The 24,057-nt window shown below is 38.9% G+C and overlaps 1 protein-coding gene across 1 annotated transcript in view; it reads right to left on the reverse strand.

The window, feature by feature from the left end:
- Positions 1-2,294: 2,294 nt before the first annotated feature.
- prox1a (prospero homeobox 1a) overlaps positions 2,295-24,057 on the reverse strand; it is a 35,814-nt gene continuing 14,051 nt past the window's right edge. The window contains exon 5 of the mRNA XM_016282325.1: positions 2,295-6,386. Within this exon, the coding sequence (XP_016137811.1) occupies positions 6,201-6,386 (186 nt within the window). The 3' untranslated portion in view covers positions 2,295-6,200. The remainder of the gene's footprint in view (positions 6,387-24,057) is intronic.

Consider the following 24,057-nt stretch of genomic DNA (forward strand, 5'->3'; position numbering starts at 1 on the left):
TCTGTCCTCGGAGGGACCTTTCACTTACCCATTTACCCCGAACACACTTCTGCTCCACGCTCCTGATTCTCCCCTAGGTTGCCATTCGGCCTGCAATGCCATTTCCAGTAATAGGGCTTCAAGCGTGATCAACTCCAAGCCTCCTCATCGGAGGAGCAAATGGACAAAACTTGTTTTGGCAAAAGGTGTTCATTCTCTCATCGGGGCACATTTCGCCTTGTTTTCCCTCCCTCCGTCTCGCTCCTTTTCCTCCGTGACCCGGTGTGCGGCGGTGCTCTGCACTTGGCTAGACATGGCAAGCCAGTTGGTACTTGAGCAAGGCAGTATCATCCCACCAGCAGCCTTCCTAACAGCCCCCCAGCTGGGAGAGAGCAGAGCCCTCATAAAAGTAGCAGAAAGATGTATTAAAGGTAGTAAATATACACATCCAGCTCGGTGAGCTGTGAAAGTTGTGAATTGGTTTATAAAGCTTTGTTAAGACCAGAAAGCACAGATGTTAAAAACAGGTTCAGATGTAGCGACAGATGGTATTTGATTATGAAGCAGACTGTTCGTGTAATGCAAGGATGCTGCTTCAGCCCAACTGCAAGGAGCCTGTCAGCTCCGAGCTGAGGCGGGAAGCCCCAGAGGTTCGCGAAAAGAATGAAAAAGAACCCAGAAGAAGAGAGCCTGGCGCTTTTGACCGCGTCTGTCCGTGTCGTTTGGATTCAGCCATGAGCTCTGGATCCAAACCGATACAGCTGCATCTGAAGTTGCATGTAATGCCAGAAGGAATCATGAGGTCATTGTCTTCTTGATAAAGGGAAGGTCACACACGCCTGTTCGTGCTAGTTCTACATAACCAAAACAAAATACCCCGATCTGACAGAGGTCAGCCGGTGCGCCACTTACACGAGTTTTAGGATGTTTAAACTAGAGAAAAGCGTTTTATTCTTTCCCATTTTTCATGACAAGTAACACACACTTACAACATAGCGATCAAAATTCGTTCTACCTCACGGACAGGCCTGCCAGAATATCGAACAAAATCTTTATCCCCCCTCCGCCTTAATAACAACCAATTAATAACAGCGATCTTTCCTTTCTCTTTTCTGATAGAGCATCACGGTAGCGACATTATTCTCGTGTTATCTCTTTAGGGAGGGGAGAGAAGAGGGGATGGTGGTAAAATTTTCAACAATGAATGGGCCAACACAAACACAGCTGTTTTATTGTTGTGCTGTTAAGATGTGCTTTTCAAAGGCGTGATGATGAAATCAAACAGAAGGGGAGCGGTGAGCGGCTCTGCTCATCATTATGGCGCGGAGGGTGGCGGTGGGGGGGAGACTGACCCCACCTCCTGTTCAGTGGAGCTGCTGAAGCGGTCCGGGCCCGCTAAAGTGCCTCTTTGTATCAGACTATAAATTACAGCAACGGCCGCCCAGCTTCCTTCCACAACGCCGCACGAGCCACAATAGCACGAGCACTGCTCTTTTCTCCCCACGCGCACCTTTTCCCGCCCTCTTTCTTTGCAATTAAGATCGAATGTTGATGTGTGTATTTGAAGCACTTTATTTATTTATCTCCATTTCAGATTGTTCATATTAATCTGGATGAAATGACACTATTCTGGTGTTTTGACAAAGACAACTTCATCAAGAAACGTCTACTGTGATATTTGATGAAGTGAACCACCAGTGGGTCTATTAAGCATGAATCAAAGACTGCTGAAATAACAGGCCTGATTGGGAATTAGATTTAAATAGGAAAAAAGACCTATAAACGTTTCTTAGCGCAATGTTGATTATCTACAAAAAAAAAAAGCAAGAAAGGCTTTTTTGTGGAGAATTTAGAAGCAGAAATGTAAATTTCATAAAATACCTTACAGTGATCCTTCTGTTAAAACTTTATTAAGTTTTATTTAAGCAGTAAAGTCGCTCTCCAGATTTTTGCAGTCCTTATAGAGTTTTAAGTGTTACTCTGTCAGGGCAAAAATTGTATAAACAACACAGAAAAGTCTTGTGGCTGTACTTTTGAAACAGTATTGTATTATTGGCTGTACTATGCTATTTTAACATTATTTACTTTCATTGTAACCCAGATTTGTGCTTTTTTTAAAACTGAATTTTTGTGGCATTCAACAAAGTTCTGTTAAATGAATTTAACTTGAACCCAAAATATTATTTTAAGCCCAACACAGGGGTATAAAAATATCTCCAGTTCTTCTGGCATCACAGGCAACTCCAACTCTCCTTGGGGTTTCTCTGATTAGCATGCTGATCTAAATGATGACAAATGGCAAAAGGAAACACCTGATCTAGGACTTAGTTTTTATTTTGCACAAGCTTGCATATATACTGCACATACATTCAGTTCCGAGGAGATGGAAGGCACACGAGGCACTTTGACTACTGTATTGTGTAGGTGGTAAAAAGCAAAGGTAAAAGTCTGATTAAGTGATTAGAAATAAAAACTTCAAAACACACAATTTTGTCACCTTCCAAACAAGATAGAAGAAAAGTTTTGTTGTACATAAATTTTTTTTTCTTTTTCTTTCCTTTTGTGTTTTTTTTTTCAAGCGTCTCTTGTGACTACAGTGTCTGAAATTACAATGGCTACCTGGACATAAGTGTCTCTTTATGTCTCTACAGAGTTAAGGAGCTTAGGAGGGCGTTTATATTGTCTCTGTCTACCAAATAATATTACAATACATCCCCAGAAATACCAAAAATTGTACACCATCACCAAATAAATTATGATAAATTAAACCAATAAATTATGAAACTTCTGCATGACAAATTGACAACAAAATCCACAATGCTATCCCGTTAACAATGTATGTGTATCCTTCAAAACGTATCAAAGAAAATTGTAACAGTTTCAGCTGGAATTACCATACTAGAATCAAAAATTCTTTCATACAAAAAAGCATAATGCTATGTACATCATATTGCTAAATCATAGAAAGGCAGTGTTTTCTCATTTTCGGTTTGTATTTACATACACGTCGAAGCCAGTGAAATCATGTTTAAAACCCTTCAGGGAGCACACACCTCATAAATACAGCATCAAATCTACAAAGAGTCAAGAGTCTTGTACAACACATTGCATTCAGTACAAATAATTGTTCCCCTTCCCAGAAATATAGTCATATACAAAGTTTCTTTCTTCCTTTTCTCTTTGTAACATCTTTCTTTGTAATAAAAAACAGTCCCAAACTGAGTTTGGCAATTGATTTGTACAGATCACTACATGACAGTTTTTTTTTTCCCATTGCATGAAAACAAATAAAAAATCTTATGTCAAATGTATATGCACAATAGTCTATCACAAGTGAGATAAAACTTTGAATCAAGGTTATTTCAGAGAGTTTTTTTTCTTCTTCTATAGAGTGTCCTTAATGGAGTGCGAAATGTACACGGCTACATTTCGGATTTTCGACACAAAGCAACAAATGACCCTGTGTAACCACGCAAACAGATCCATCTCATTTCAATATCAAATGAATGCAGCCCGTTCGAGAACACCTTTGAAGGGCAAACCTGAAGAGGTGGTGAGATGAAGGGGAGAAAATAGTCGACTGAGAGTCACTCGAAACATTTAAAACATCATAACACTTCTAAAAGTACAATAGCAAGAAAAAAAAAAGAGTTGAGATGTTGAACATAACCTCCCTCTGGTTTGTCTTAAAGATGCAGTACAGTGATAAATACAAATAAAAGTTCAAAAAGAGAAACAATAGATAAAGAAAATAAACAGAAGTCCTTATGGGAACTAAAACTAACGTACTACCATGCGTGTATATCACACACTCCCTGCAAACACGCACATGCACAGGTAAGCACGCACACACACTTATGCACACGTATTGCCTCTGTGCTACGTTAAATGGCTTAAAGTACATCAGATTTGTGTGGAACTAAGCGTCATACTTGTTCTTCTTCAAATGAGCTGTAAAAATTCATTTCCTGGACTTTGCATGTACGTAGTTCATTACCAAGAAACTATTACCGAGGGCATTTTGTTTCAAAACAAGGAAAATATACCCCTCCGTTTCAATTTGTGCTATTTTGTTCTAAATTTTTAGTAGTCAAATCGTATCATTTCTGTTCCATTTTATGTTAAATATAAATATAAAAAAGAGAAATAATTTGCTGGTGTAATTAACATTAGGCACAGGCAATTATCAGATTCATCAAGGGTGTAAATCACAAAATGCCTGTTTGTATGGTGGAATATGGACAGCTGAATTTGACTAAGCACCACTTTATGCGCAAATTGACACAACCTTCACTTTTAGTTGCAAAGCATCACCTTTAAATGAATGAATAGTGATAACAGAATTCCTTACGATTTGAAAGAATCGTTTATTTATCACAATGAATGGAAAGGAGAACGCATGTCAGCACAGTCTTGCGAGATACTTGAGAATAGGACGGGGCCAAACATCTACTAACTTTGTTTTTTGGGTTTATTTTTCCTTCTCTTTACAATGCATAGTGAGCAGCTTGGCATTTTGTGCGTTGTCCGGGGGCTGTGGATGATGCCAGCCCTGGCGACAGAATGACAGCACCTCATGCTCTTTTGTGCCCATTAATCTAGAAGTCAGCAGGTTTTTTAAGGCATTGTGCTGACAATAATTGCCGGCCTGCGTTTCAATTCATCAGCTGGATTTGCCCAATGCAAACGGCACAGGCTTCCAGAGCAGATCACATGTCCAGCCCTTGCCCTCTACTGCCGACTCTTATTTATGAACTAGGAAGGGATGCACAAAGAGTCTGAAGGCCCTCTTTTCTTTTGTGGACACTGTTTTGATAAGAAACTGTGCTTTTTTTCTCTAGGGTAGGCTAATCGTTGTAATTGGTTACATTTGCGTGGATCTCTTAGCAGGCTTAGCTTCTAAAATTCAATTCAAAGAACTTCATATGATTCATAAAAATTTACAATTGAACTCAAACAAAGTCTCTCGATAATATGAAGTTTCACTACTGATAAACTGTACACTGCCATAGCATTATCAGATGATTGTGAATATTAAGCAAATCTGTACATTTCTAACAAATAAACTATGTACAATCCAGTACGTAGAAGAAAAAAAAACTATTTTACTTTCGCAAATGTTCAAATAATTATTTTCAGCCTGTGTAAACCAAATTTGAGATAATCTACCAAATTTACGGTCCAATTATAGAGGTGTTCCCAGCTAGCAGGTGGAGAAAATCAACAACAACAACAATTCTCTTGTCTTGATGCCGCACGGCACGTGTTTGTGAATTACTGTGTATGTATGAGAGTGGTCTGTGTGTGTGTGTGTTTATGTGAGCAGTTGTGACAGCGTGCTTTTTATGAGCAAGAATGGTTTCTCAGTGGGAAGGCGTCCATTTTTTTTGTGCCGAACTGGCTTGCCCCAGTATGAAATGGCCATGTTGCTTAGTTACAGGAGAGGCTGCTCCGTGAAGGAAAAAAAAAAAAAACCTATGAGTAGGCCTCCCTCCCTAGAGCCAGTGCTATCAATGTGGACACAAAACACAAGAACATTGGACCCTAGCCAACATAGAAGAATGGCTAAACCAAAAAACAGTTAATACTGTTTCTTTTAAGAATAACATCAAATATATATATTATATTATAGATATGAATTTCCCACATAGAAAATGTATACCCCTCTTTATTATTATTATTTTATTTGTCCAAAGAATAATTTATTTTCTGTAGCATTGCCATGACAAACAAGAATACCACATGTAAATTTTTTGTCTTTCTTTTCCTTTCTTCCTTTTTTGCAGCAAGCATTAATAACATTAATGATAATAATTATATTAATCATAAATAATAATTACATCTATACAAGCTACAAATGCAAGTCTTATTCGGCAATAGTAAAACCATCACACATTGCAAACATCCGGGAATAAAACAAAGCCCTCAACAAAAAAAATGACCAATAAAAGAGAGAAAATCAGGGTGTCAGTTCCATTTGTTAACCATGGTGTGGTAAACATAGTAATGCCCATTTTAAAGGCAAGGAAAAAGGGGGTAAGGATTGAATACAGTCAAAACAATCAAGAATTTTATAGACTTTCCTAAAAAGAAGCACAAAAAATTTTTTTTTACAGCTAAGTAATTCAAAAGTAGCCGGGACTTAAAAATAGGAATGCTACCTCTTACTCTGTAAAGATTCTGGAAAAGAAGGGATGATACTTGGAAAGCAATTCAAATCACTACTCATGCAGAAGCTCCTGCAGACAATTGGGAGATTTGAAAATCTCTGGGACCTCACTGTCCAGCTTGCAGATGACCTTGTATATGGCCTTCTTCCAGGAAGGATCAACATCTTTGCCTGCCACAATGGCATTGAAAAACTCCCGTAACGTGATCTGTGCCACTTCCAGGAATCGCTCCGGAATCTGCTGATACACAAGGAGAGAATGACATTAATAAACATATTATGTTTCAATCCCAAGTCTCTGATTAAGAAAAGAAAAAAAAGAAAAAGAGATAAGTAAAAAGGAACAAGAAAATAAGATTCTGTACTGAGAGGACATAGAGAACGGCCCCAAACATCGTCACTACACTAATTCCTCTTTGTTTCAGTTGCTGAAACATATTCTGGTGGTGCTGACTTAAATACCCATATGTTTAGACTTTCAAATCTTTTATATCAATTGTCTTTCCTTTTTTTTTTTGTCTAACTGCACCATCAGGGGACGTGAAAGTATTTAATAGCTTTTGAATGGTTACAGTGAAAAAAGCAACAAGATGTTTGTTTCTTTCATCGAAACTGGTCAAACCATCACATAACAACACCTTTCAGTCAATGTATTGAACGTGGCAGAATTTGTGAGGTTGTAACCAAGAGGAACTTATTGGGTTAAACATTACCTGAGCTGTTCCTCTTTTAGAGTCTACTTCCTAGAGGGAGCGAAACATAATTTGTTGACTTCCCTTTATTTGACACAAGATTGTTAGCAATGTCTCATAAAATGTCTTTTTGTCTCAATATGCTTCCACTTCTAGAAGGGGAAGGAGAGGATTCTGCCACTGACAGCGGTCCATAAAATACTAAATTCTTCTTTGCTTCTTATCAAGTTCCAGTGAAACTAGATTCTGTAGCAAACTTATTGTTTGGTCAAACCAAAGTTGTAGCCTCTATCACAGGTAGAGGAATTCAAAGAAAATTAATCTGTAAACTCTGTGCTCTTGGACAAGGTCTGGACCTCTAACTGCGGTGTTTTCCCGCAATCAGGTAGCGTGTAGGGCGCTACTGAGGAGTTTGTTCTCTACAACCAGAACACATCCTTTCTGGCGTGAGGTTGTTGTTCATGAGAGAAGGCCAAGACCGGGGGCGTACTGTAGACTGGCTCTGTGATCTCTTTAGCACCAGTGACAGTACCTCTCTGCTAACACTATAGAGATGATTAGCCAGGCAAAGAACTAAGTCACCTCCCCTACAGCTAGACAAGACACTTCCCAGACATGGTGCTTACTGCCACACACACTCACAAACACCCACACGCTCGAACACAGATGGGGAAGCAGGCACGCAAGCACACAGAAACAGACACAAAGGTTGCAAAAATATAGTGCTGTCATATTAAAAGTCTTACTACAGGCCACAGAAAAAGCGCTAGCAATTGAGGGATGCATTAGGAATGCTTAAATGGATAGCTCACCCAAAAATTATGACATTTATTCACCTTCATGTCGTTCCAAACCTGTATGACTTTAACTTCTTTGGAACTCAAAAGATGTTTATTTTTTTTTACCATACAATGGAAGTCAGTGCGGTCTAGTGTTGTTATGGACCCCATTGACTTTCATTTTATGGACAATTCAAATATCTTATTTTGTGTTCCACTCTTTATTTTTAGTTGAAGTATCTATTTAAGATAATAGCTTTTGAGGGTGTGGAAAGATCCAGAGCAGTTTTTCCTCCAACCATCCTGAATCAATGTTTTCGCAACAAAGCTCATGACACCATCCAATATTCATCCTCCATTGCAAGGTTAAAGTTGTAGTCCTATAGTTGGTTTTATCAATGCAGCCCTCCCCCGTGGATTGGGATCAGCACTTAGTTTGGCATCAGTACTATCAATCAGACTCTGACTGCTCCTCAAAGGCCAGGTGAGCAGTTGTCTGGACAAAGAATCTCATCTATGCGATCCACACCATCCCCAGCTCCCTTTTTTCCATTAAGTGTGTTAAATATACTGTCATCAAAGGCATACCCTTGTCTGAAAGGCCTTGACCAGTGTGGAAGATGTTTCACTCTGCCGTCACAATCATAAGTGCTTGACTTTTGGTTGTGATGCGGTATTAAATTATAGCATGGCTATAAATACTGAACTTATAATGGCAGTTAAACTAGATGGTATGATTCACCAGAGTGTAGTTGATGGCTTGATTGGGTTTATATGCTGTAACGTGCCCTAGCCTGCATGCCTCCCTTTTATGATGTGTTCTGGTGTTAGGGAGTAAATAGCTAAAAGTAGTGACGTTGCTAACTGAATTGTGTAACATAATATCATAGCTTTTCCAGTAACAAGCTAGTGTTTTCAATGAGTAGCCCTCTCTTGAGTAGCATTGGGAAGTCTGATTCAGTTGGTTCATTTGGATGATTCACTTTAATGACCTCGTTAAAATGATTTGTTAATTCATTTCATTCATTACTTTTCTTCATTGAACTGTTTCTCTCAAATAGCTTTGGGAAGTCTGAATAATTTTAGTGAATTGGTTCATTCTGTCAAATGATTTTAATGAACTAGTTAAAATTATTAAAGGGATAGTTCACACTAAAATTAAAATACTGTCATTAATTACTCACCCTCATGTCGTTCCAAACCCGTAAGACCTTCGTTTATCCTCAGAACACAAATTAAGGTATTTTTGATTAAATCTGTGAGGTTTCTCACCCTCCATAGACAGCAACGCAACTGACACGTTCAAGACCCAGAAAGGTAGCATCAATAAAATAGTCCATGTGACATCAGTGGTTCAACCGTCATTTTTTTTGAAGCTACAAGAATAATTTTTGTGTGCAACGAAAACAAAAATAATGACTTTATTCAACAATTTCTTCTCTTCCGTGTCGGACTTCGACGCGCATTCACGATAGTACCACAACGCATGCGTGTGCATTCCTCTCTTTGCAAACAAGCCAAGCAAGAAACAAGATTTCATCAAAAATATCTTAATTTGTGTTCCGAATATGAACGAAGGTCTTACAGGTTTGGAACAACATGTGGGTGAGTAATTAATGACAGATTTTTAATTTTTGGGTGAACTATCCATTTAATTGATTCATTTGAATCATCACTCAATTTTGTTCTTAGAACTGTCTCTTTCAAATAGCATTGTGATGGTTCAATTTGATGATTCATTTTAATGAACTGGTTCAAAAATGTTTTATGCATTCATGTGTGATTGGCACTACATTTTTGATTGAGTTCAGATAATGTAGGGTGTTGTTTTTATTTGTTTAGTGTTAAATTATGTGTATTAAAATTTGATTGTATTCAATAATAAATCATATATCATTTATTATATATATAAAATAAATAAATTACATTATTTAGATATATCAACCTCTTACATAGCTCGCTACTTTTCCACCTTGTAGTGTAACTTTAACTTGTAGTGTAACTTAACTGTTTTCTCACAGGCAGCTTGACTGCTTTAAATTACAAGTAGCTTACAACTGCTGTGCCTGAACTCTGTCCGTCTCAAACGGGTGACATTTTTGTACAGTGCTGTACAGTAATTTCTCCCTTCCTCCTCTCTTTCTCCTGGGGCAAGATCATAGGAAGGGAGGGGGAAGAGAAGAGGAGATAAAAAAAAAATCCTGCCCAAGTGCTTTTGGCCAGAGCTCTGTCTCCTTCTACTTCTCCCTCCCCGAGGGGCACAGCCTTCAGGGGTCATTTGTTTGATTATGCTGACTGTCCCCAGCCTCGGCAGTACACAATAAAGGCCTGACATAGCAGCCTGCTTGCCTTCTGTGTCCTGCAGATACTCATCACGAGTGTCAGGACATACCAAGGTTAGTGGTCACTGGGACGGCGCTCATAGGCGAAGGGCTTGCCAAACGCACTTGGCTGATGAATGAATGTCACATGGAATGGAGGGGGTGAGAAAGAAAAAGAGAAGAGAGGTGGTGGTGGTGGTGGGGGGGATTACAAAGGTTATAGATATCCAACCTCCCCAACACCCCAACTCACAACATACCCTCTCCCCTATTTTTTTCACGCTTTTATAAGTCTTCCACCCCCTCAGACAATGGCCAGCAGCTTTCTGGAAAAACAACAGAATAATTGCACACAGGAAGAAAGAAAAAAGTGATAAAGGTGCCTTTCTCAAATTTGTGTGGTCTCAGAAGGGAGTCTATCTCTTTTGGATGCTACCATAGTCCCTTAAAGGCAAGTCAGTCTGTCTGGTTGGTGGCCATCTTGGTAATGCCTTCGGCTAGCTATTTGACCGAATTTTTCAAATCTATTTGTCAAGACTGCGTTTCAATAAAATATTTAGATTCAACAATAAAAAAGCTTAATTCTATTTCTGTGCTACATATTATCTGATGTCCATGCAATTCCTAGAAAAGTAATTACCTAAAAATAGTGTGGCATAATGGCATAGATTTTCCAGAAACAAGCTAGAGTTTTTAACAAGTTGTGGTGTAGCTTGACAAAATGTCTCTCTTGTATAGCATGATGAAGTCTGAATCATTTCAGTGATTTGGTTCAATTGGATGATTCAGTTTTAGTGAACCGGTTAAATTCTTGATAATTCGATTAATTCATGGAACTGTTTCTTGGCAGTCTGATTCATTTTACCAAGTTGGTTCATTTGGATGATTCACTTTAGTGAACTGGTTCAAAAAGTGATTAATTGATTAGTTTATTCATCTCTCAGTTTTTTTAAGCTACTTTTTTATTTAATGCACATGCAAGTCCTAAACTTGATTGGCTCTTTTAATTGAAAGGCAGGGATTCCATTGATCCCCTTTAAAATATCTGATACACCATTGTATGAAGCAGGTGTGTGCTAATGTGAAGATTTTATAGCTAATAGATTTGTCTTTATCCTATTTGTGAGAGAGATATGTTCACATCAAATCTGATTCCTTTGCGTAGCCACTGACGCTAATGAAGGGTAAAGCCCAGGAGTGCTGCATTGCTAAGAATATTCCTGCGAGGAATTTCTCCAACTCATTTTTTTTACCATAAAAGGGCAGTAAAATGCTGACTAGGGAAGAAGACAATGTCAAGGAGAAAAGGGTATTGGTATTTTGGATCCTCTTGACTGCTTGCCTTGGAAAGAGAGAGAGAGACAGAGGAAAAGAGAGAGAGAGAGAGGGAGAGGGAGAGTTATTCTTGTCACAAACCCTTTTGTCTGCATCTGCTGACTGCTTGCCCATAGCCAGCAGCATGCTTTAACTGTTTTGTCACCTCCTCGCCTCACACGGATCAGCTGTTGTTCTTTTGTTACGGCTATTGTGTAGGCTAAGCCTCTAAGGCCGCTCTGCTGTGCGGTAAACACAGCTGAATCGCACGGCAGACAATTCCACATCAATATTTCATATGCCCTCTTTAGGACTCCTGATTCAGTCAAGTTGAGAGGAAAAATACGTTGGGCACGGTGTAAATGGCCCACAGAGCCCTCGGAGAAAATTAATACTAATAAATAAAACACTACGTGTGTCTGTGGCTGCCGTGTTTTGTGCACGCTGTCACGCTGTGTTTCGCTTCTTGGCTGTAGATGATGTGAAAGTGTGAAAAGCGTAAGTGATTACTCAATTACTTCCAGCAGATCAAACTTCCGATTTACTCTGTTATACGTGGTAATACGTCATATTAATATACTAATGTCCCTGAAACAACATTATCGGTTAAAGGAATATTCTGGGTTTAGGGTTCAAGTTGACCGCGTTTCTGGCATAATGCTGATGCCATAAAAAAATAAAGTCGAAAATCTGGGTTACAGAAGTGGAAGGGAATGGGGCCAATGCAAACATGAAAATACTCATTGTTTCACTGATATAGCCACAAAATGTAAACAATATAAGTGTTAATAAAATTTTAGTATGAGAAAATGGCTTGGTAACCATTAATGTGTAAAGTTAAATGCAACTTTACAACTTCATTGCCTTGTCAAAGCAGTGTCATATACTCTAAAACCCTAAACTGACAATTATACAGGTGACAAATACATACGTTTTAACAGAAATATTTTTGTAAAATTACTAGCTTCATATTTCTGCTATTAGGCCTATATCCTCAAAAAAAATGGTCCCATTCACTTCTCTTATAACTGCCTCATCGTAACCTTGATTTTTGCTTTTTTTTTTTAAGAAAAGGAGGGACAAATTATGACACAAATTCTGTCAATTAAGCTCAATTTGTATTGAAAAATCACTTTTGTGTGATTTTATTATTTGAGTATCATTACAAATAAGACTAGCTGGCCACTGGTTCCTGCCCCCCCAGCTTGATCAGTTTTCTGGCAGCACTGCATCCTCAGCGCTGCTGTTGCCAAGGATGAGAGGACACAGAGACCATCTTATGAAAAGAGGGAAATTATATCGCCCGGTGTCCACTGAGAAACATAAGACAAGTGAGGGGGGGGGACGAATACAGCAGTCATGATCAGCCAGCCTGGTCTCATGTTTATACGTAGGTATTAATACGTAACATTTACAAGCACAAATTTTTGTTTGTTTTTATTAATGCTAAAATGTACAATTTAGACGTATTTCAACGTTTAAAATGTACAAATAGCTATGTATTTTTAGCTAAAAAACATAATATTTACGTATCTTTTATATCATTAAGATATTTGTATCAATGCATTTTTATCATTTTGTCAATAAGCGATTTAGATTTTTAGACCCCTTAACCTACCTCCAAACCTAAACCTACCCATTTTACAGCGAATATGCATTTTTACAATTTTATTAATACGCAATTTCGATTTTTAGACCCCTTAACCTACCCCCAAACCTTAACCTACCCATTTTATAGCGAATATAAAAGGATATAAAACGCAAATGACCGAAATATGCAGGAAAATAACCATTTTAGTAACAATATAGCATTAAAATATTTTTATAGTCTCTAATCCCACTCCTACTTATAAACCTAAACATTTCTGTACAGTATAAAAAACATGACTGACAGATAAATGGAATTACAATCATTTATTTATTGCAAAAATGTCAAAAGCAGCACCAAATGTAATCCAAATGATGCGTTGGACCCGCAGTCCTCTCTGGCGGAATACAGTAGGTTTGTGTGATCCAGAGCAGAATTTATGTTGTTAATCGCTGAAAATATTATCCAGATAATTTTCCCGATCCACTCCATGAACTCGGGAAGGCGCGCGCGCATCATTCAAACACACCTCACCAGAAACACGGCTTGTCACAATCTGTGACGAATGCAGGCGAGAGCCAATGAGCGTTCGATTATCCTGCCGTAAAACCTGTCGTTTGAAGCGGCAACATTTGAATTTGTAAAGAGTGCGTCAGTCAGAGCGGGCTTTGCTGCTCACGGTCACTAGTAATGGGAAGTTCGGATAATTTTACCGACTCGGACGTTTGAGTCTCGTTCAGCAAAATTAACAAATCTTTTTTCGAGTCATTTCGTTCATTTTAGCAAAATATAAATAAAATGTTACGTGTTACTTCCCTAACACGTCTACTACTTACACAAACGTTGATCATACTACAAACAATAGAAAACTGCTATAAGAAACAGAAAAGATTAATTCATTGTTTACCTGGGTCTTCAGTCTATGATTAGCTCACCTCACCTCTTATCTGACAAGTCTTCGGGTTTGAGTCATTCGTTCATCACGTGACAGCCCCATACGCTTTAACCAATGCAGTCTGAGCCGGAAAGAGAATTGATTAGCTCATCTCTCGAGTCTTTCGAATCATTCGTTCTTTTGTCACGTGACGTGACAGCATTGGATCGAGAAATTCGTTAATTTACAAGCTTCCTTACAAACGGGTGCATAGTTATTATTATAATGATTATAATCATTATTATAATTATTATTTACTCTTTACAGTTACGTGATGCGTTTCTGGTCTCAAATTGTAGCTTTTTACTTCTTACAGTTTATAAATGTGTGAATTTCTGTCGTCATGGTTCTTTTCCATAACACTGAATGTTGTAACAAAGGTAATAAAAAGTTGGTTATTATTATTATGTCTCTTTCCGGCACAGACTGCATAGGCTAAGGGTATGGGGCTGTCACGTGATGAACGAACGACTCAAACCCGAAGACGTGAACTACTTAACTAATTCCAGTACAGAACCTATAGGATGTTGTGCATGCACGACTGAACGAATCACTCCCCGAGATGACTCGTTCTTCCCGAGTCACATTAAAGATCCGTTCAAAATGAACGAATCGTTCAAGAACGACCCAACACTAACAGTCACTAGACTCGCTGCTCGGAATGGAGAAGAAGGTCGCAGAATAAAGGCTTGGATTTGCATCTGTTCCTCGCAGTCGTATGGATTCGGAAGATTTGGATTACAGTGTACGAATAAAATTGTTTCATTTCGTAATTATGTTGAGTTTTTGGTGTATTTTATAGTTCTATTGTTAGTCACAGCATCTTGGGAAAAAAACGCCTTTTGTGGCCTATGGCAATCAAAGTAAACATTATATGACAAGTAAAGGTTAAACGATTGCAGAAATTTTATTTATTTTAAGGTTTAAAGTGAAGTCTTGTTTAACATTGTTAACATTATGTATTCTTGGAAACGAGCTGGCAGCAGAAATCACACAACAAAACGAAATGTTATAATTTCATAAGTAAACAATTTAATAATGCAATTGAAAACAAGCTAATTCATATGACAACTAAAAACTAATAAAATTAATGCCGCGATTTCAGTATTCATAAGGATTCATTTTTAGGTGTCGTCAATACGTCAATTTTGTACATTTAAATGCTGAAAATACACAAGTATTTGTACGTTTAGATGCTGAAAATACATCAGTATTGTACGTTTTAGTGCCTGTAAAAACGTAAGTAAATGTACGTTTTATAGAACCACATGTTACGTAAAATACATACGAAATATCATGAGATCATGTTGGTTCAGCAGCCCCGGTACTTCAACCAGCATTCATTCACCCCACTGCGTGTGCACTTGGGCCCTCTATACAAACTGCCCCCGAATCGACTCTGTTTGTTGGGTAAATATTGATTGAGGAGAGACTTACCTCCTGATAACTGCCATACAAATCAAGGACTGCGTGGGGAGGGGAAGGAGGGCTGAACGAATGTGTGTGTGGGAAATGTCAAAGATGAGTACCGCAGATGAAGACATGGTCTGTGAAACTTCTGTATCTCAAAAGGCCACAGCGTGGGGAACTGAAAGCCCAGGCCAACTCTCTGTCCCTGCTAAGAGTTTCTTCTTGGGAAGAAAGTCCTGGTTTCCTCACCAGAGTTAATCATTAAAGGGGAAGAGTCTACTTTCCATTTCATTGCGGCTCCTGTTTGATGTTGCCTCTGTTTGGAGCTGGTGTATCTCACTGCTATTTGCTCAGGCCAAGCCATCCAGTCAAAGGTGATCAATTCACCTGCTGGCCAGTAAGATTTCTCAGAGATTGTTGAAGAGAAAAATAGCTGTCTCACAAGTCTAAAACATTTAGTTTCAGCTCTAATGATGCAGTAGTATTATTAACAAAATTAAGTCAATATTTAGTCTAATGATAATGCAACACAAATAATAATAATAGTAATATTAATAATAAAAACTATTTAAATAACTATTTTTTTCCCCCAGTAATTTATATTCTAAGGACAGCCTGTCACTCACATTTCATACTTCATCATAATCGTCATTTCCCTATCTCAAACTTTAATCTGAGAAGTGAACACTTCCCTTTCACTGCTGGTAAGGATATATATACTTTTTAAAAAGGCATATATCGCAGTAAAAAAAAACAAAAACCTTAATAAATACCTTAAATACCGTAGACTCTTTCAGGAGGTTGAGTTTTTTATAATGGATTGACAGAGAGCAAACAATTCTCAAGGCCAGGGGGCTGAAAGCATAAGAGTCCACCCCACTCGCTCTCAACTTCAAAAGAACAACATCCCATTGAACGCGAAACGTTACACTGAACACTGGACATTCGGCTCCAGCTAATCAATAGCACACAGAAAGCAAAACCTTGCAGTTTGATAAACTCTTGACTGGAGTGTCAATCAGGCAAACAGATTGCATGTTTCTCTCTCTGATAAAGATTCTTTCAAAACCTACTGTGATGCAACTGAGCTCCACAAACCGTCCCGACAACCTTGAAGCAGGCCTAGGTTCTCACTGCAAATGCTGGACAAACATACGCTTGCAGCTGCTGATTCTGCATTGGCCTTGATGAAAACTATTTTTCATACTTAAGAAAACTTTGAGCAAGCACCATATGCCCATTTCTCAAGGCACGCTGGCACATGAGTGTGTGCGTGAGTGGATATATTTGCGCTCACCTTTAAATAAGGTCATTCCCTGGTTAGTTTTTTTTTCCTTCACAGAAGACGAAACAAGCATTATAAAAGGAATTGCTCAGCCAAAAAAAAAAAACTGTTATTATTTACTCGCTTTTTTTCTTGTTGAAACACAAAAGGAGAACATTTTAAGAATAAGCTTATAAGAAAAGTACCATGAACAAATCTTTCGGGACAGATCTTTTTAATATGAGGTTGATTCAGTTCAAATCGCGGCTTATAATTTAATTCTGTTTTCACACAGAGTTATCAGATGCATTTTAAAGATTTGAAATATAGTGCAGAGTTTTATGCATATTTTTATGATATCTTTTTGAAACTTGAATGCATTGCAATTTCTTTGAAAAAGAAGGACTAGTAAATGTAAAGGGAAGAAAGAAAGTAAAGAAAGTAAGTAAAGAGCTTGGAACAAGAGTGAGTTATAATGAGTTTTCATTTGTGGATGAACTATTCCTTTAATGAAGACTGTTTATTATGCCAAATCTGATTCGCCATATGAGCACGATGTCCTTTCACCCTTCTATATCATTGCATTTACTAAAGCAAACAATGCCACAATGACATGTGCACTTCAAATTCAGGGGCACTAGGTCTCTGACCTAGAGGAGGGTCTGGGTTCAAACCTGCTTGGGCTAAAGGTTATGAAGTCATTTGTCTCAAATTGCAGTTGAACCCCATGAAAGAAGAGAGTGTTTGAGGGAGGGAAAGAGAGAAAGAGGGACATCTGGAGGAGAAGGAGGGGGGAGAGGGAGGACAGAATGGCCTAAGGACTGGAGCAGGCAGGAGGAGGAGAAAGGCAGCTTGGAGTTGGGTCTTTCTTGTCTGGCTGAAGAAAGAATCTGGCACCGAGACTAATGAAGAGAAGAGGGAGGGAGACAGAGACGGGGCGGTTGGGTGGGAGATGTGCCAGGGTTTGGAGAAAGCTGTGCACGAGTGCTACAGATGTGTTTGAACCCCCTGGAGCAAAATAATGACATAATCACCAGTGGTGTCACTGAGCAGACTGCACACAAGGTGACATGGGAGAACATGGAAGGAGTCTGGGTGGAAAAAAGGAGGCCCGTCTAGTTCGTGGAAGAACTTTCCATCAAAAGCTATTTGTAGGGAGCCATAAAAACTGGCACTGGCACCGGCAGGTGTTTCTCAGTTTGTGCCACTTCAGGAACTTATCTGTAGGAGGAAGGAGTTCCAGCGAGCTTGCAGGCCCTTTAGAAGCTACTTAACGCCCTGTTTATGTTCTGTGACAGGTCCCTTCATGACAACAGAATTCCAGCCCATGACAGGCAGCACTTAACACTAAGAGGCAATTAAAGGAAGTGGATATTCAGCACCACAATGTCACACTTTAGGGCAGGAAGCATGTGATGCTTGTTGGTGGGATATGGTCAAGTTCATCCCGTGATTTTAATCAGAAAAAAAAACACACAAAAAAACACATTATACTGTATTTTTATATAATGCAAAAATCTTTACTGTTTTGCCTAAGTAAATTCAAAATTAATCTCAAAACTACAGTTATGAGATGACATTTTACAGTAACTACATCAAGGTTATAATGTAAAAGTTTGAAAAAAGATATTCATTGTGAAATTTGCTAAAGATCACATTGAACAGTTTTATTAAATTATTTGTGTTAGATTAACTTTAAGTGTTAGATGGTGGCAAGGGTAATTAAATTACAATTAGCCTAAATATCCAATATAATCTAAAACAAATAAAAAAATCTCTCATTTGAGCCAATAATCAATATGGTACCAATACATTGTGTATCCCTACTTTTAAGCATAAATCCAACAGAATGTATTGTGGTAAATAAAACAAGAACAAAAAGACAAAAAGTAAATTTAAGACAAAAAGTCTTACATTTAAAATACATAAATCTAGACAAAAAGTAAATTTTAAATAAATTAATTTGCTTCAAATGCTTTAAAGTTTTTTTATTTTTGTACTGGAAAACAAGACAAAGATACAAAAATTATTTTTGTTGTGTACAAGATGTTCTTGAGCAAGTATGATATGCAGTTAATAAATTCTTAAGTAGTTAAATGAAACACTCATATTAGATTTATAGCATGTGGGGAAGAATTAAACTTGAACAGTATGTACTACATCTATGATTTATTCTGTATGTGCCAGTGTGTGTGTGTGTGTGTGGTAGTTTTCTTTGGCTGGTGCTAAAGACTGCAGGGCTTGGTCCCTCTGTGCAACTTACTGACCATTAATAAGTCATTTTGTCTGGAAAAAAAACATTGCCTGAAAGCATCACACTCTTATCTAATTTCTGTCTCTGTTTCTCTGAGTAATAGACAATATAGATTGCCTACAGCAGTTTGGCTTTAAGTCCCTCTAAACTGCCATCACCAGACAGTTAGGCTGAAAAAACTCTTTGTGTTGGGTAAGCGAAGCAGTCTAAAGTAGGTGTGCTTTCGTTGCACTTTCCATTATGAATTATTAAATTACATCTCCTTGTTGATGTTGCTATTTGTGCTAGTAACGAACAAAAGATAAGTCTTTAATGCAGATTTGATGGCAGCGATTACGCCGTCCCTTGGTAAGTACAGTCAAGGCCATTGGATGTAATGTGCTGTACTGTAGCATTCTCCAGGTCACCTCCACTAATGATTAACCAACACGCTGAGGAAGTTCAGTTCCCACAAGAGCCGCATGAGAAGAAATCACACAGCCCCTGTGAGTGATCTCATCAACAGAGATACGGGAACGGATATTCCCTTAAAAGGCAGGTGAAAGAAAAACTATTTTTGTCAAACCTGAATACTGTTAAACTCGCTATCTGCCAGTCTAATTTTTAAATATTGCCTAAAGTGTATTCAATAAAGACATAAAGAGTGTGAGGCTTATTCTATCAGCGGCCGCAATGGGAACAGAACCCAAGTGTCGTCCTATAACTAGATTACTGGAGCTACTCTGACGTGAAGCATGGTAATAACTAAGCTAATATGATGGGAGTTTGTTTTCATAGAGCTCTATTACATTCGGCTGGGGCGTACAGTGTGACGGGGAGCCGCGAAGCGTGACATTTATAGCAAAGCGGTAGCGAAAAAAGAGGAAGTGCATTATAGTCTCCTATCCATCAGCTCTCCATTGAAGAATTGATTCAATACTGAGCATAAGAGCCTATTAGTGGCATACCGCTAAATCAATTGTTCTTGATATTAAAGCATAGAAGTATTTTTATATCCTATTTGTATTATTAGTAATGCATGTTTTAAAATGATCTTTTATTTGTAAAAGAGTACTTTTTATCCTGAAATTGTAAGTGTCAGTCCATCAGACAGTATGATCTAATTAGACAGAGGAAGATGATTGTGACCCAAGAGCACTTGAAGACAATAGTCTGCATCATCTGACCACAGTGACTCTTGATATCACATGACGGGCTAAGGGTTTACCACAGAACACTTATTGTGAGGGGTGCCATCCCAGCTGCATGTGCGCTTGCCACACAATGGGGCATCAAGTCGTACTTTGTCTTCAGTTTCATTCAAGCAGATATTTTATATACTTTTGCTGCATATTGGACACAGGTTAAATATCACAACAAGAATTTTAATCTTTTGTTGGACATGGTTTACTGTGCTTTCAAATTAGGGCATAAATGATAAACTCAGATAATTAAAGAATTACTAATTTAATTTGAACATTAAATAGCATTATATGTGCATGTGTGAGGTAAATTGCTTTTTAAGTTGCAGGGATAACTGTAAGTAAGACATTTGTAGGTTGATTTCCTCTAAAAGCGTAAACACTGTGGCTCTGTGATGCTTTCAAAACATTACTTTGTTTGTTTGAGCATCCTGACCTGCCCGACAACAGCAACATTGGCTCAACCAATGGCGTGAGTTGGTGAGGACCAATAACAGAAAGGGGAGTGTTCAAGGAAACCTGTTTGAAAACAATCTTTTAGTTTGTTGATGCTAGTGACATGTAGAGGAAAAAAAAAACTTAGTTAAACACTTTTTTTTGTTTTTCCCCAGAAAGAAAATAGGGGTTAAGGGGTTACAACTGTAAGGATAAGCTAAACCGTCCCTAATGTGTCCTTTAAATGTCCACCACTATCTTATAGCATTGTCTGTAGCTTTGAGTGGCATTATAATGGGAGCATGAGGTGAGCTGGCAGTCCACACTGCAGGTCAGTGTGAGGTCAGAGAGGAAGAAGTGAAACCAGAGCCCGATCCTAAGATGTGCTAGTGTAGCGTGGCACAAGCTAGCAGCCCAAAGATAAACAACAGTAAACTAGCCCTCTGTGGGGGAGCTGTGTGTGGACTTGGGAGGCCAGGACCTCCTGGCAGTCACGATGGCAGCTCTCTATGCTCTTATTGATAACCTTCTTTTCTCATGAGGCAGGGGAGATAATACACTCCTGGAACAAGGGTAAAGGGAGATGAATGTTAGACAATAGACGGTCGCAGTAAAGGGACCATCCGCGCAGTCTTTGAACTTTTCCCTGTCTCCAAAGGACAATTAATAATGAAGGCCTTTGGGGTAGGTCACACCAGGCATGGACAAGAGGAGACGAGAGAAGAAACAAAAGGGGAAGAGAAACCTGGAGAAGAGGGGGACGTGTTGGATAATTGATTTTTTTCGGGGGAGAGTGTTGCTGGTCAGAACATCTTATATTGCATCATTTACATTGTGCTTTTCTTGTAGATATTTTAATGTTAAGTGTGCGATTTTTTTATATAAAATTCTACCTTAATATGAAATTTTAAGTAAGCCTTAGAATTTTAGATTTTCTCTAAAAGTATAAACATTGGTTCTGTTTGTTTGTGCAGCCCGACAACAGCAACATTGGATCAACCAATAGCATGTATTGTGGGCGGGGACAATCTGTTTCACCAACCAATGGCAGACGAGGGGAGAGTCTGTTAATTAAAGCCATTAATTTTGCAGTTCCGTTTGTTGACGCTAGCGGCGCAGAAATTACACACTTCACCTTTAAGTATTCCCTCAACTATAACGGTATCTTTTTAACCTTGAAATTTCACCACATAAACAAAACTCATATGTGAGTGGGAAACAAACAAAGTTTTCGAAGTTTCATTCACTTAGTGTGATAATAGCCACGGACACCTGATAGCCTGAAGATACCAAGACGAGAACTCTTGAAGTCAAAGGAGGTCTGTGTGAGTGTACTGTGGGTATATGGCCACCAACACGTTTTCAAAAAGGCTCAGAGATCACAGGGACCAAAGAAAGACAGCGAGAGACTAAGCCTCCTCTATGCTCTCCTCAGCCGGTTCATGGGAGGAGGGTACAAGGACTGAAGACAAGGCGGGTCTGGGGCAAGTTGGGAGGGAGGACACTCAGGGGGTTTTGACAGAAGAGCCTTGAACTATTTTGTGGCCGAAAGATGAGACCTTCCCAGAGCTGTCATAAAAATGTCTCCTTATCCCAGTGGAGCCCGTGGACCCCACCCCTCTTAGAACTCTTCAATGGTGCCTGTGATGTGATACAGTAAGTGTGAAGACGGCTCCTGAGAACCAGATGCCACAATTACAGGGCCAGGAAACGCCACTTTGGCTAACAATGCGTAACTGTGCTGCAAGTTTTAACAGGTGTTCACTTTCTTTATACGATTAAATGCTCTATAACTTTTCTTTGGATTTTAAAGGATTTGTTTGCCAAATATCTTTTACACTCCTGTTTTTCCAAACCCCCTACGCTGTTTGTTTTTTAGTGAACCACAAAAAAATAAGTTTTGTAGAATGTTTATGCAGCTCTTTTCCATGTAAGATCAGTCCAGCTCTAAAAACACCATAAACGTGGTCCAAACGAGTTTTGGTCTTATAGTCCGTGTCTTCAGTAGCCATACAATAGCTTTATATGAGGAGTTAAATTATTAAGCACTGACAATTTTCATTTTTTTTAATTTAAGATTTAATAATTGCAAATGTTAAGTATACAGGTTTACAAGGACATGGAGAGAGAAAATAATGACCAAATTTTCATGTTTAATTGAACTACCCCTTTAATAAAATATAATTCTAATGTGTTCATTTAGCTATGCAGGATAAACAAATGATGTTCCCAGACAACAGTTAAGCAGGCCTGTTAGGCTTGATCATATCTGCTTTGTACATAGAGAAACCCCTTCAGCGAAGAGATAACACTTGCCACATTGCTGGCGGCTCTGTTTGGGAGAAAAGACGAGAAAGGGGGTTTCTCTTGTTTTTTTTTTTTTTTTTTGGGAGCCTTTCAGGGTCCGGACATCATAAGCTGTGTCTATGCAAATGTCCTTGATTGTGTTCATTTGTGCCATTGTCCAGCTAAGACAAACAGAGCAGTAATTAGGAGAGAAACGATGGCGTTTCGAGACAGCGCGATGGAGGAGGAGCCGAATGAAGGATAAACAACTTGAAAGAAAACAGCAAGCTTGGTGAGCACAACACACCAAGTGCATTGAAGGCAATTAATGAAGCTCCTTTAATTACGGCCTTTGCTCATTCCACCATGAGGAATGTGACAATTATGTCATTAAAAAGTTTGTAATGGGAAAGTGAGGGGTGAGTACATTTGAGAGGATGAAAGACACAAGGCAGCGAAAGGAAGTGCAATGAAAGAGAGGGAGAGAGAAATGACAGGGTCCAACTACAAAAAAGAAAGTCTCAAAGGAGGAGGAAGCACATTACTGGTGCACATTGACAGACTAGATTAACATCAAACGATCAGCACAACAGAGGGTATATTCATTCAGGAGGAGCTAGCAAGGTGGAACTTTGATGATGCTAAATTTGGCAGAAAGAGCGACTTGCTGAATCGGCGAGGGTTCCAGTTTCATGCCTCGCAATGTGACAGGTGGAGAAGAGAAAATTTAGTACAAAAAAGCCTCAGCATGAAGTGTCCCTTTGCACCGCTAAAGGTTGTGTGACCTCTCTCTGCGGCACAGACTTGCTGTGGGATGTCGTCGCATGCTAGACGAGACGCGACGTGAGGCGAGTCAGCCCGGTAGGAAAAAAGGAATAGAGTAGGGCGCTGAAATTTGCATTAAAGATTGAATTTTCCTTGCATGGAAAATGAGCATTTGGGAAAGTCTTTCAGGTCGTCCTGCTTGTACACCTGTGCAGCCTTTGTGGCTCTTGATATGCAAAACAATCTCTCCCTCGGTTCGACTTCTCTACCAACAACAGTCTTATTCATGGTGCCCTGCACTTTCTTCCACAGCCATGCAAATCTTGCATTTATATATGAAAATAGGGATCGTGTCCCTAAATATCTTCCTGGTTGCGAAAGGTGTGGTGCGTGTTCTATGTACCTGCAATCACAATAAACCTTGGCTTTGACCTAATCTAAATGAAAGTGAGGGGAGGGGGAGGGGGCCAAATTTTTGCTAATAGTCAGCTAAATGATGATGATGTTGTAAGGATAGTGTTTGAATGACCAGAGTCCCAGTGGGCAGATATTGATAGTGAGCTGAGCGGTAAATGTGAGCTCTGCAAATTGTATTTGACAAGGACACTTGGGCCTGAAGCATCGCTCCCTGTTTGCCTCATCAAACAGACAGATGCATGACTGTGTTTCGGCCAAAAAAAAGGAGA

Source organism: Sinocyclocheilus grahami, unplaced genomic scaffold (genome assembly GCF_001515645.1).
Source record: "Sinocyclocheilus grahami isolate Dianchi unplaced genomic scaffold, SAMN03320097.WGS_v1.1 scaffold158.1, whole genome shotgun sequence".
Classification (NCBI taxonomy): Eukaryota; Metazoa; Chordata; class Actinopteri; order Cypriniformes; family Cyprinidae; genus Sinocyclocheilus; species Sinocyclocheilus grahami.